Source organism: Stegodyphus dumicola, chromosome 4, assembly GCF_044657685.1.
Source record: "Stegodyphus dumicola isolate Sdum_Otavi_A_Nest chromosome 4, ASM4465768v1".
Lineage (NCBI taxonomy): Eukaryota > Metazoa > Arthropoda > Arachnida > Araneae > Eresidae > Stegodyphus > Stegodyphus dumicola.
In genome coordinates, this window is record NC_140771.1 from 193,925,455 (window position 1) to 193,938,899 (window position 13,445).

Consider the following 13,445-nt stretch of genomic DNA (forward strand, 5'->3'; position numbering starts at 1 on the left):
CTATATCATTAACGTTGCATATTACTAAAATGTACTTTTTCTTTAAAGTCTTTGATCTGTTCTAAAAATAGTACCACAGAAGTTTCAGAAATGAAGTACAATTTAAAGCTACTTAACATTTCTATGCATATAAAAAAGCAAAACTCTTTAAAATGCATATCGTTTAACACTTCCTGTTTTATTTGGAATAATATTTCAAAAATAAAACTCGTGTTCGTTACGACCCAAGCAATACTTAACGGGATAAAGAGCCGTAGTTTGATAATGCATTCAGTTTTTGTCGTTTTAATAACATCCATTATGATACTTATGATACTTATGCTGGTAATTATAAACTGCATTTACATATAGAGAAGTATGATTAATACACTAATATCACAGAATATACGCTTTTTATGCTCTGACAAGTTTTCTCAAGATACCAATTTTTAGTTCATATACAAGTCATAAATTCCCTAGCCAGATTCCAGTTTTATATAAATAGATGCCTAGAGGACAAAATGGAACAGTTAATTATATTTTTTATTCTTTTACAAAATTTAATTCTTTTAGATATAATTTTTAACGGTAAATGATATTCTGCTAAGTTATAATATAAAAATTATTACTAATAATAATTTATATCACTTAAAATAGACTTGGAAAACTCATTCAAATAATATTTAATCAAGACATTTTACGCAGATTTAGGAAAAAGGAATTTTGGGGTTTGTTTGATTTTTAATGGTGAATTCAATCATTAAAACATTTTTACCGTGTTTCTTCATTCATATAATATTAGCAAAATAATTTACTAAATAATTCTTAGATGTAATAGTATTCTTGTTTATCTTTTGTTATATGACTAAAAATAAATAAAAAAGCGGCTGGTATTCAGTATTTATTTTTATTTAATTACAAATACTTGGCTATTGTTACTTAAGACATAATCATTCCATATTATCAATTTTCAATAGGCCTTGAAATTATGTTAAGGACCTAATAGAATTCGGAAAATTCTATGATTGCATAAAACTGCGGGAGGTGCTAATAATGACAAATTTTAAATGAAAACAGAAATTTATTTAAATGGACTACAATAGAATAGAAATTTATTTAAATTGACTATAATTATTCTTATATTCTATGTCATTTTAGTACTATAATTTCAGTTATTAGCTTAAATGCTGCAATTTAGTCACATAATTGGTAAGTGGAAGTCCCACGATTTTATATTTATGCATAAACGAGCAAATACACTTTGAAAGTTAAAATATATATATATATATATATTACAATTCATTTAACTGAAACCATAAGAATCAAAAGGGATTTTTTTGCGTGTCTGCTTTATGCATTTAATGTATAAAATGCGAAAAAGTGAGAAAAATCCATCCAACACAGTGAAATAATTATTTCTAGTCTGTGGTAAGATTGTATCAAATTCATTTAAACTTCCGTTTTAATTCGAAATGCGATCTCTCAAATCAGCGAAGGAATACATTTTTAGTTTTAAATTCCACATTGGTAGCAACTGTATAATAGCTAAACTTACCAAAATATTTGTAGAAAACCGCCAAAATTCTAGAAATTGCTATAAAATCCCTAAAAACATTAGGAAGATTATTGCTTGCCAATTCCATGTTGAAAAGATCAAGCGTTTACGAGGATGAGCTCGACTGTTAACAAACAACTTGTGGAAAAAATTCGACGCTAAAATATAAATACGTATGCCAAATTTTCCAAAAATTTCTGATAAATATTGTACTCTCATCGTAAATATATATGGACTTATAATGTGATAAAAACTGAGTCGGTAAAAGAATGGATTAAAATTTAATATCCCAAAATAAATTGGCCTACTAAAAACTAAACAAAATAGATAAGTAAATAGTAAAAAAATTGTGTAACAAAATAAATAATGATCTTTCTTAAAATACTGCCCAATAAAACATGTCGAATAATTGAAAATTTACAAGCTTGGAAGCTAAAATTCTAAAAAGATTTCGGAAAATTCGGACGTCACATATTAAAAGAAACAAGTACAAAGAAAGAGGAGGGAGATGAAACTAAACGCAACAAGTACTTCTTGCCATTCAATAGCGGGGATGCAGTTTTATGGCTTATCCATCACTCTAAGGGGAAGCAAACATACTGCCCTAGGCTGGGTCATCTTAGAAAGATTTCAGAAAACGAAAGCGATTTTTTTTTTTTTTTTTGAGGGGTTTGTTGACTGACAACACGGCCATTTTCAAAGCATTTAATTCCGAGGGGCGGGCTCGTTAATGAGTTAATGCTATTTGATAAATTGCATAAAGTTCATTTTATTCTCAAACTTATTAATAATTATGTTAATTCATGTTTAGTAATAATGCATACTACTTAGGGATCTATTTTATTTTTAGAATGATATTACAAAAGGGAAATTCAGGCATGGATAATATTTTTAATTGAATTTGTTCAGTTCCCATTTGCTCATTTTAAAAGTACTTAATTTCCATGTGCAGAAATGTGTACGAACCCTGTCACTGTGAGCTTTCATCAAATTTCTTCCATTATTGGAATAGATAGTTATAAATCTTCTCAATGAGAGTGGGAAGGCTTCTGCTGTTAAAGATATTAGCTTCATATGCACTGCACGATTTATGGTACAAGTGAATATAACTAACCTTTCTTTTATCCCTCAAATATAGTGGTCCTGTGCGATCCACACCTGTTACTTCAAATATAGTAGTGTCTTTTGCTCGATCTTCAGGCAAGAATGTGGTTTTCAGTTTTGAATGAGTCACGGTGAATTGTCTACATCGAACACATTTTAAGATAACATGTCAAATGGTTTTGGAGACTTTTTAAAATTCAGTAATTTTCTCGAAGGTGACTCATTAATATCAGCACCCCTGGATATCTAAGTTCCTGATGCTTATATGCGATGAGTACATGCACAATTCTTTACTTTGATGGAAGTATTATTGGCTAATTGAAATTTTTTCTGATCTTTTCTGCTGAAGATCTGTGTTCGTACTTCCATTAATCCTTTTTCATGAAGTACTGGATGAAAAGGTTTTATTCATTGGTCATTTATTTCATCAAGAAATTTTTCTCGTTAGACAGTTTTTAAAATGGTAAGTCCAGCTTGGCTGATTTCTTTAACAGTCAGTTCACCAGAGCATAATGATGCTTTAGATCTTAGATTAAAGTGAAATCTAAAAATCCAAGCTTTTATTCTAATTGGTTTCCTACATGATGAAATTCTATGAAAAATTACTTCAGTTTCTACACTGAGTTTTCATTATGCTTTTTCTCATTTCACGAGTTGTGTCATCATGATCAGAAACTAGTTTTGATTTTGGCCATTCATCATTTTTCTTCAGACAGTCCTGCCCCTCTCACCATCTTATTGTCAAAAGTTGTTTGGTCGTGCAGTCTCTTGATGGAAGGTCAGTTGAGTTTTTTATTCCAGAAATATGTTTTTGTACATTTGGATCCATCAGTTTTCTAATTTCCTTAACTCTGTTTTCAACAAAGACAGTCGAGACCCTTGTTTTTGAATCGAGACGAGTTGTTTTTGAATCCATGTCAAAACTGTTGTAGAATCTTCCCAAAAGTGCTTTTCAACATTTTGCCATCGTAAACCATTTAAAACAGAAGAGCACAGTCTGGCTTCTATTGTCGCAGCTATTAATTCCAGACAAAGAATCATGATAAACTTAACAGGAGTACTTTAAACTTCAATGGCAACAAATGAACTTCAACTCCAGAAGTCGTTGCAGTTCTCAAGAAAACTTCAGCAGCATACACATTACTATTAGCATCAGAGAAAGTGTGAATGCTGCAGAACTTTTTATTGTCCTTGCTGGAATGTAGCCATTGTAGGATGGAGATTTCTTTTAAGAGAAGACTGTTTTTATACACGTTCACAAAGTTTTCTTTTGTGGGCTTGTCGACTTCGGTATCCCAAGAAGTTCTTGTTTTCCATAGGTTCTGCAACAATATTTTCGGATACAGGAGAGCATGAGCCACATTACAGTAGGATAAATTATTTTGTGTGTTACAGTGAGAATTGTTCTCTCTGTTATTTCATTCATTTTAAAATTGTCTAACCAATTCAGATTGAAAGTTTAAATTGTCTTTCTGACAGTTCCGTAAGAGGTTCAATACGGGTGAAATAGTTTCCTCTTATAAGTTATCACTGGCACGTAACCAGCTCTGAAGAAGCGAAATTTCCTTCGTACATTATTTCTCGAGATTTTTCAGTGAACTGAATCATCTTGGATTCATAGTCAAAACTGGCAACAACGCTATATATAGTAGTAGTGTTTATTATATATGTAAGCTATGCAGGAGTTTAGTTGTTATCTCTGTATCATAACAAGAATCTTTCATGTGCTATTGTTGAGGGAATTCTATAACAGCTGGCAGAAGGAAAGGACTAATATCTTGACTCCCAAACAATAGTATGACTAAATATTTTTGTTTTCTTTTCTTCTGCTTTGTTCCACTAAAAACATAGTAGTCAATCTCTCTCCTGAGTTTTTACACTGATCTGTAAAAAAGTCTTATCAGTTTCTGCTGTAGTAGCTAACTTGCCTTAATGAAATCTCAACAGAAGAGAAGGAATTAGTTCTACCAAATTTGGACCACACTCCAAACAATAAGTTTATTTGATGAGTTATTGCAGTATAAACCTACACTTCTTTTCTCTACTCTAATAACATATTCAGGCAAACAATATTTAACAAGAGGGTATAATATACTTGCATATTTATCAGACATGACATTTAATGTCTTGAGTGCTTTCAGATGAGTTTCAGTTTTATTATACAGCTTCACGAGTTATGTCGCTAAGTTTCGGCTCTATGTATTATTCAAAATTAAGCTCAACAACTCTCTTACATTTACTTCTATGAAGATGTCACCTTTGCCGAATTGAGCTTTAAGACATTCAATTACTTGATGATAATTGTCAGCTGACATGAGGAAAGAATCAAAGATAACTCTTGCATTATATCTTTCAGCTGTGGCTTGAAATAAATATTGCATTTTATCTTCAGGTGGCATATCTGGATTGTTGTGAATTTTCTTAAATTGAACCCGGAAGCCCAGCCATTCCTTAATCACTGATTTTTTTTAAAATTCAATTTTTGGCAGTTTAAATTTCCGGTTTTGAACTGTAGCATTAAGAATACTCTTATCATTTTAATTAGTATTACACATTAATTATTTTTCGTATCTTAGTTCTAAGCCATAAATGTTTATCTCTATATATTTTACAACCCTTATACGCTTTATGAAAATCATTAATTTAAGGTCCTCAGATAACAATTTTATAACTTCTTTTTCTACCAAGTGAAATTCTGACCATTTTTCTTCTAACTGCATCATGAGGATTTCAATTTTTTCTATATCAGGTACTTCTTTTCCTAAACAGTCTTGCAATTTATTAGATATTCATATAAAAACACGCTTTAAAAGAATTTGTAATTTCTTTAGACCCTCCATTTGTAGAGTTAATAAGTGATCATATATTTGTAATCATATAATAATACAATAAATAATCCCTCCCAGGGTGAGATATAGAAGGGTAATATATTAGAAGATCAATAATAATATGGGAAAAGATAAACCTTACCTTTTTTCTTCTTCATGGTGGCTCATGAAAGAGGTCTTCTTATAAAAGAACTGATTATTCCAATCTAAAGTAGAGGGCTTCCTTTAAGAAAACAAAATATTTTATTATTATTTACAAAAAATTTAAATGATATATCTATCATTTAAATCCTTTGTAAGTGCTAATAAAATATGTTGTTAATAATATATGTTTATAAGCGCTGCTTACGTTATTTGTAAAATTAATGGCAAATATGGTAAGCAGCACTCATTTCTACTTTCATTCATTATTGAAAACTACTGTCTCTGTAGTTTTTTTAAGTCTCCAGTTCATTTCATAAGATATGAAAACTGCCGAGATTCTGGCTCAGCAGCGATAGAGATATCTTGCCAATTTAGCAAGGGCCCACCAGCGGCCGAGTGGTAAAGTCTCTGAACACTGGTAGTTCGGTCCGAGGTTCCAATCTCATGAATGGGCTGGCTGCATGGGTGTTTTCGTGGTTTTTCCCATGTGTAACGTGCATACGAGCCAGTTTCCCTTAGAAAGTCCTCCACGAAGGCATCCCTCAGCTTAGGCAGATAGCCCTCGAGGCTTTGCCGTAATTAAATAACCTAACCTAACCAATTTAGCAAGATAGTCATTTGCCTCAATGTTAAATAGACTTGCCCCTGTAACCTTATTTTTCTGGCAGAGCTTCACTTTTTCAAGCAAGTCATATTCCATTATACAAAAGATACTACAATTTCACATATAATTTCACTATTATTTAGATATATACAAAATTCATAGCATTATTAAATGTCATTTTTTTCACTGTGCAAAGTGCCTGGACGTAAGCAAACAATTTGATTTAGTATTTAACCAGTTCACCATTTGCCCCGAGAGAGATACATTCACAGGAAATGCATCGTCATCCGTTAGCGTCGGCAGACTATCGTCGGGGTGAAATCTGGGCCCAGACCATAAGCCCCGAGACACATACATCGTAGCATCTTTTTCCAGCTCCCCAGAATGAGTCAAAAATAAAAAGGGGTGATTGATAGGTCACTTAGTCACACTTATCTTCTCAGCAGTGTTGCATTAGGATCACAGCGAGGCTGTATCAGGAAAAGAAAGAATGGGGGAATCATTTTCTTTGAGTGGATTCAGCCTCGACGCATCTCATGAGTTCCACAATAAATTCCTCCCTTTCATTAATGAACAAATAGGTTTGAAGGTTTTAAATTTCTTTTCAATTCCTAATGATTCCCTGAGGATACAAACAGTTTATTATTTTCTGATCTATGAATTGCATTGAAATGTTATACCTAATACCTGCATTTTATTTTATCATCTTATCTGAACACATAGAAATATTATTAGTTTTAAGTTTCATTATGACTATGTTGCGCCAATTATGAATGACATTGGTGAAATGAAATTTTTGAAATTAATTTTTCAAAACTTTAATTATTAAATAATATTTTACATTTCAGTCGATACTTTTATATTTTTTTAAATATAATTAATTGAGAAAACTACAGCTAAAGTCATATAGAAATATGTAAATAAAGTTCTGGTATTTTACAATGTATAATTTGTTATGCATAGTTCCCGTTATTTATTTGATACTTACAGACTTAAATTAACACTTAAAATTTAATGTATTTAAATTCTAATTACAAAATGGAAATCCACGATTTTATGTTTAACATTTTAATAATTTTATTTATAACATTTAAAATATACGGGTTATAGTGTGAATGCTTCATATTTTTAACCTACATATACCAAAACATTGAAATAAACTTACATAGGTATTTAGGTTCGCCTAATCTAATTTTAAGGACACCGAAAAGTTTTTGTGAGGATGGTCTTGGAAGATACAATTCTTGAAGCCATTTACTTTTATGAGTCTAAGAAAAAGGAAATATTAATGGAATTATAAAGATAGTTTCAACAGTTACACATTTAAAACTTAGAAATGGTAAAAAAAAATTGCTCCTAAATTTTATTATGATTAATGTTGAATTTTCAGCCTAATTTAAAAAAAGAAGTGCCACTTCTCTAGTAATCTTTTTATCAAGAACAACTAAAAACAGTTACTACTACCTTCTTAATCTTTGAAACTAGTACTTTGCATAATACAAACTTTCATTGCTGTAGGAAATGTGCAATAACCTAAAAAAACTCTAAATTAAATAACTGCAATTTTAAATCAGAACCTTAAATATCTAAGCCAAAGTTTTTTTTTCCATATAAAAAAAAAAAAAAAAAAAAATAAGATTTTAAATTAAATATATAAAAATGTACGGGAAATAATTCGATGATTAGTTTTGTTACAGTGTATCAAGAAAATAATAAAAAAATTAAGGAAATTTCAAATAGGCAATACTAGCTAATCGAATTAAATTTTACTCTAATGAATAAAGCTTTTACTTGTCATTTAAAAATTTCATTTACATTGTAAGAGATTGCAGTAGATTTGGGGTTCATACAAGAAGTGAAGTCAAAGCAAAAAATATCTGATGTAAGTGATACACCTTTCTTTGTGCTTACAGTGCTCATTAGAGGGTCCTTATTCAGTGTGCTTGAGTGTGACAAGTACACTGTCAAGTTGATTTGAATAGAACTTTTAAAGAGAGCTTCACAGCTGGTGAAAGGGGAGAAAGAAGTAGTCTGAGGTTAGTTTTGGGCACAAAAAATTTATCTTTGCAGGAGAAAAATGGTACGAAATTTTTGTGTTTCCCAGGATGGCGAACTGGTTAAGGAAGCAAAGCCTAAGCTGCAGACTTTGTTTCTATAAATATCAACCTTGAACATGCATATGTAGTGTATATATGCAAGCAGTTTACTATAAGAGTGACAAAAAAACTTATGCACTTATATGAAGTAATTGTTTTTCTAGATTAATTTCTAATTAAATTATATGTAATGCGTTTTAATTGTTTTTTTAGCAGACATAGCTGAAACTAAAGAAATTGCTGAAGTGCCATCATCTCAGATACAAAGACCTGCAGATTTGCCATCCAGTGAACGTAAGTTTTTTTAGTTGTACAGTTTTTTTACATATTATTTTTTGCTTATAAATTATTATTTATTTGAATTTAATTAGTTTATGTTTAGTTTTTGTATTGTTGTAATTGGTATTTATTGTATTTACTCTTTTTTTTTTTTTTTTTTTTCTTTTTGATGAATTATTAGTTACTTAAGCACTATATTTAAAAATTACTGTGTTTTTCTAACAGACAGAAGCAATTATTTTAACATATTATTTTTAATTTAATTTTTTAATTAATGTTTTAAAGATAGGTTTTGCCACTAAGCAACCTATTGCTAAAATATTAAAGTATTTGCACTTCATTTCCTCAGATTAAACATCATGAGATATTAGTATTATATAGCACGGATGTTAATAGTGATAAAAATTTTCTGAATGATACTGTAGTAATATATTATTACATGCTAAGTAGTCTATTTAACATAGTGTAACAAATTATCATACTCATTCAGTTATATAGAAATGATTAATGGTGTTTGTAATACAAAGTTATTTAGAGTCGTTTGTCTGCAAGTTGACTTTCTAGGCATTATGGATACCTTGAAGGGATGCTATTGTTTTCTCACTATAAATGATATCCTATCCCCACCAATAAAAACCAATGAAAGTTGTTTTGACAAAGTATAAAATCTATCTTATATTTTTCATGCTTTAAAGTCATGTTTCTTTAGTTCACCAGTAATGTAAAATCGTGTTCTCACTACCATAACAAAATGAATCATTTTAAAAATCAGTCTGCATATCTTATTAACATTGTGCATCAAATGTTTTGTCAAATGATTTTATTAAAATTATAATGTACTTTTTGATAATTCAAATTTGTATGTGTTTAAAACACAGTTTAATTTTCCTATTAAAATAGGCATATCTGTTTGTCAAGCCTTATATGACTATGAAGCAACCTGTGATGAAGAGTTAAGCTTCTTTGAAGGGCAGGTAATAAAAATTTTACGTAAAAAAGTATGCGATGTAGATGATGGCTGGTGGGAAGGCGAACTTGATGGGAAAATAGGACTTTTTCCATCATTAGTCGTGGAAGAATTAAAGGAAAATGGTGAACCTCTCACACCTATGTCACCTGAGGTATGATACAGAATTGCTTAGCTTTTATTTCTGTCATTCATACTTTATATTGTTGATTACTTGACAGTTTATAATTCTCATTTGTATGGTTATATTTTTTTAAAAAAATAATGTAGAATTAATATGGTACTAATTATTGTGGTCCCCATTTTTTAAATGTCAAGTTCACACCAGAGTTAGAAGAAAATAAATCCCTTTTCTGTTACAAACAGTATTCAAAAACCACTAAACCAGTTATCAAAACATTTGCTCTTTCTTCACTTGCAGCTTTTCACATTACCTTTGCAAATGCTTTCATTGATATGTACTATTACTTAATAGTCATTTTCGCATATGCAAGGTAAAATGCATCTTTCTTGAAGAGAAAATATACCATTTTCCTTACTTCTCAGCAAATCAAACATGTTAAAAAAAGTTAATATGAGGCATTTGGAGCTCTCTTCATGACGAGAGACTTATGAATTATCATGAATTGTTTACATTTAATGAAAAAACGAAAATACAATAATATATGGTTTATTAGTAGCTTCTTTAGCCGTAAGCAAATTATAAATATTTGTTGTTAGACTGGCATTTAAAGATATTTTGCACTGCCAATTCAATAATTATCTTTATGCAAGGTTCTTCAAAATGGGTTCATAATAATTAGAAAGTACTATTAATACTAAGGGAAACTGCTATTTTAGCTACAAAATCAAAATTGCTTTCTACATTGATTTTAAAATTAGCAATGAATTGACTAGAATAATAGTATATTACTACATTTCTAATTAGAAATTTTATGAGTTTTTAATTTAATTGAAATTTCAAATCTGTCATATTTATAAAAGTTGGACAAAACTTAAAGGACTTACGCTGAAAAGCAGTTGTAGTAGAACTGTCTATGTGTATATCCATCTGTAATTACTTATTTATTTGAATTTAATTAGTTTATATTTAGTTTTTGTGTTGTTGTAATTGGTATTTCTGATATATGTGAACTGATATGTCATGCATTTAACACGGTTAATGTTTTGAGTGCACTATCCTCTATTTAGCATAGTTTTATTAAAGAATCATAGTTAGAATAACTGCAGGGGTTGGACAAAAATATGGAAACACCTTTAAAAAAACATGTTTCTTTGCTTAATATGGTGTAGGAAACCCGTTGGCATCCAAAACAGCTTGCAGTCTTCTCGGAATGGATAAATACAGTTCCTGTATGTTTGCCAAGGGAATATTATACCATTCTTCTTGCAAAACGGTGGCAAGTTCAGATAACGATGTTGGCGGTGGATAATGAGAACGCACTTTCCGTTCCAATGTAGACCACAAAGATTCGATAATATTCAGGTCTGGTGACTGTGGTGGCCAGGGGAGATGGGACAACTCATCCTCGTGCTCAGAAAACCAGTCCTGGACAATGTGAGCTGTGTGAACAGCGGCTTTGTCGTCTTGGAAGACACCATCACCATCGGGGGAACAAAGTTTGTACCATGGGATGAACTTGATCGGCCAAAATGTTCACATAAGTCTTGGCAGTCATGTGCCCTGACACAGTTATCATGGGGCTAGCAGAGAACCACGATATGGCTTCCCAAACCATAACAGAACCCCCGCCATGTTTCACTCTTGGCAACAAGCAGTCTGTATTATAGGCTTGAGATGGCGTTTTCCAGACGTAAACTCGGCCAGAAGTGGGAAACGATGTGAAAGAAGACTCGTCAGACCATATTACTCGCTTCCACTGCACTATACTCCAGGCTTTATGACTTAAACACCACCTTTTCCTGTTACGGGCATTAGCATCACTGATGAGTGGCTTCTCAATTGCAGCATGGCCAGCAGTTCCCTGTTTATGAAGCTCCCTTCTAATTGTTTTGGTACTCACAGGGTTCGGTAACACAACATTCATTTCAGCAGTAACTATTGCCCTTAATGATCGTCTGTCACGATCACTCGGGACACACTTTCGTTCGCGCTGTGATTTGGCAGATGATGTTTTTCCGCTTTTCAAATATGCGGAATAAATCTTCGATACAGTACCTCTTGAAACACTAAACACCTCGGCTACCTTGCTTACGGAAGCACCTACCATACGTGCTCCAACAATTTGCCCACGTTCGAAGTCTATTAACTCTGACATAATGCAATGACGACCTCACATAACAGTACTCCGACAACAACTGAACTGTTTAGCACATTTACGAAGTTGTATAGGTGGCGTCAGTAGTAAAAAATGCCAGCGCCACCTACATATTTCATTAAAATCAATCTTTCTTTTCAAACATGCATTTCACAAGGTGTTTCCATATTTTTGTCCATCCACTGTATAGTATATTTATTTAACAAGTTAGAGAGTTTTCTTAACCCAGATAGAACACAAATAGAATACAAATCAAAGTTAAGTCTTTATAAACATTTAAATCAAAGTGTTAAATAAAGAACTTAAAAGAGATTTATAAGTTTTAAATAGCTTCAGGCTTACCTATTTAGGCAATATTTTTATTTTTTTATTATTCATAAAAGAAGGTAACATGATGAAAAGAATGAAGCACAAATACAGTGCAAGTGCAAAATCTCTTTAGGACTTCTGCATCTGAAGAATAAGTAGAATCTTTTCTCACCAATATATATCGCTTGGTGCTCGTTTTGTTTTTGACATTGCCAGGTTTCATTATGCAAAAGTGACTCTAATTTACTACAACAGAAATGTTGTAAATTGTTAGATACATTGAAATAAAAGGTGCTTTTTGTTTTAACAAAATTCAATGCTAAACTTTAATACTTTTTTTTTGTCATAGCATGTAAAATATTAGTCTGAAATAAATTCTGAATATACAACTTTTGAACATTTTATTTTTTAGTCTCCTCCTGAAGCTCCTCCACCTCCACCATATTCTCCACCTGAAGCCCAGTTCATCATTACTCCTGCTCAGGTCATCCTTACTCAACCTACACCTGAAATAGAAAATCCTGATGAAAGTGGACCAAAAGGTGAATTTCTAGATAATTTATACCTCATGCAACAAACAAGGAAAATATTCTCTCTGATATAATAAAATTCTGTAAATTGTGTCACTGTAACAGAATATTCCAACAGCAGGAAATATTTCTATGCAAATACAAATTAAAATTGGAAACCACCATAGAAATCGAACCTATATATCTGCAGCATTGTCAGATAAGTTCCAGGAAATTTTTTTTATTTCTGAGTTTTTTTTTATTTATTTATTTATTTTATGTTACCTGGTATGCATTCTTACTTGACATGACCTTGGGCATATTTCCATGTAAACTCACTAGGTAGCAGGCTTGTACTTTAAACACACTGTTTGGATTGTTGTCACATTCGTTAAGGTGACTCGATGGATGCTGATTGTTAGCAAAGAGTGAGAATTAAGCTTTGGAAAACCCCTAGTGAAATGCCGAACATGATATATGCAGGTGAGGCACTTTCAAGAAATCGTGTTTTCAAGTGGCACAAAAGGTTTTGTGAAGGCAGAGATTTAGTGCAAGATGATCCCAAAGCTGGTTACCTGTTTGTAGCATATACCAATGCAAATGTGGAGTGAAGGGAGTTATTGCAAGAGAACCATCGTGTAACTGTGCATATGATATCAGAAAAACAGAATTTGACTTGTGATGTATAACATGAGATTTTACGTGAAGATTTAGGGAAACAGAAACTTAATGCAAGAATCGTCCATCACTCACTTAGAGATGAACAAAAAGAGGAAAGACGAAGAATTTCTA

The 13,445-nt window shown here is 31.5% G+C and overlaps 1 protein-coding gene across 5 annotated transcripts in view; it reads left to right on the forward strand.

The window, feature by feature from the left end:
• The window catches only part of nwk (FCH and double SH3 domains nervous wreck), a 152,620-nt gene that overhangs the window by 108,308 nt on the left and 30,867 nt on the right, over positions 1 to 13,445 (forward strand). For 4 of the 5 annotated variants that reach the window (XM_085815891.1, XM_085815893.1, XM_085815894.1 and 1 more), the window contains 3 exons: positions 8,524 to 8,604; positions 9,490 to 9,710; positions 12,557 to 12,686. In XM_085815891.1, the coding sequence (XP_085672017.1) occupies positions 8,524 to 8,604; positions 9,490 to 9,710; positions 12,557 to 12,686 (432 nt within the window). The remainder of the gene's footprint in view (positions 1 to 8,523; positions 8,605 to 9,489; positions 9,711 to 12,556; positions 12,687 to 13,445) is intronic. The other variant, XM_085815892.1, reaches the window with a different exon arrangement.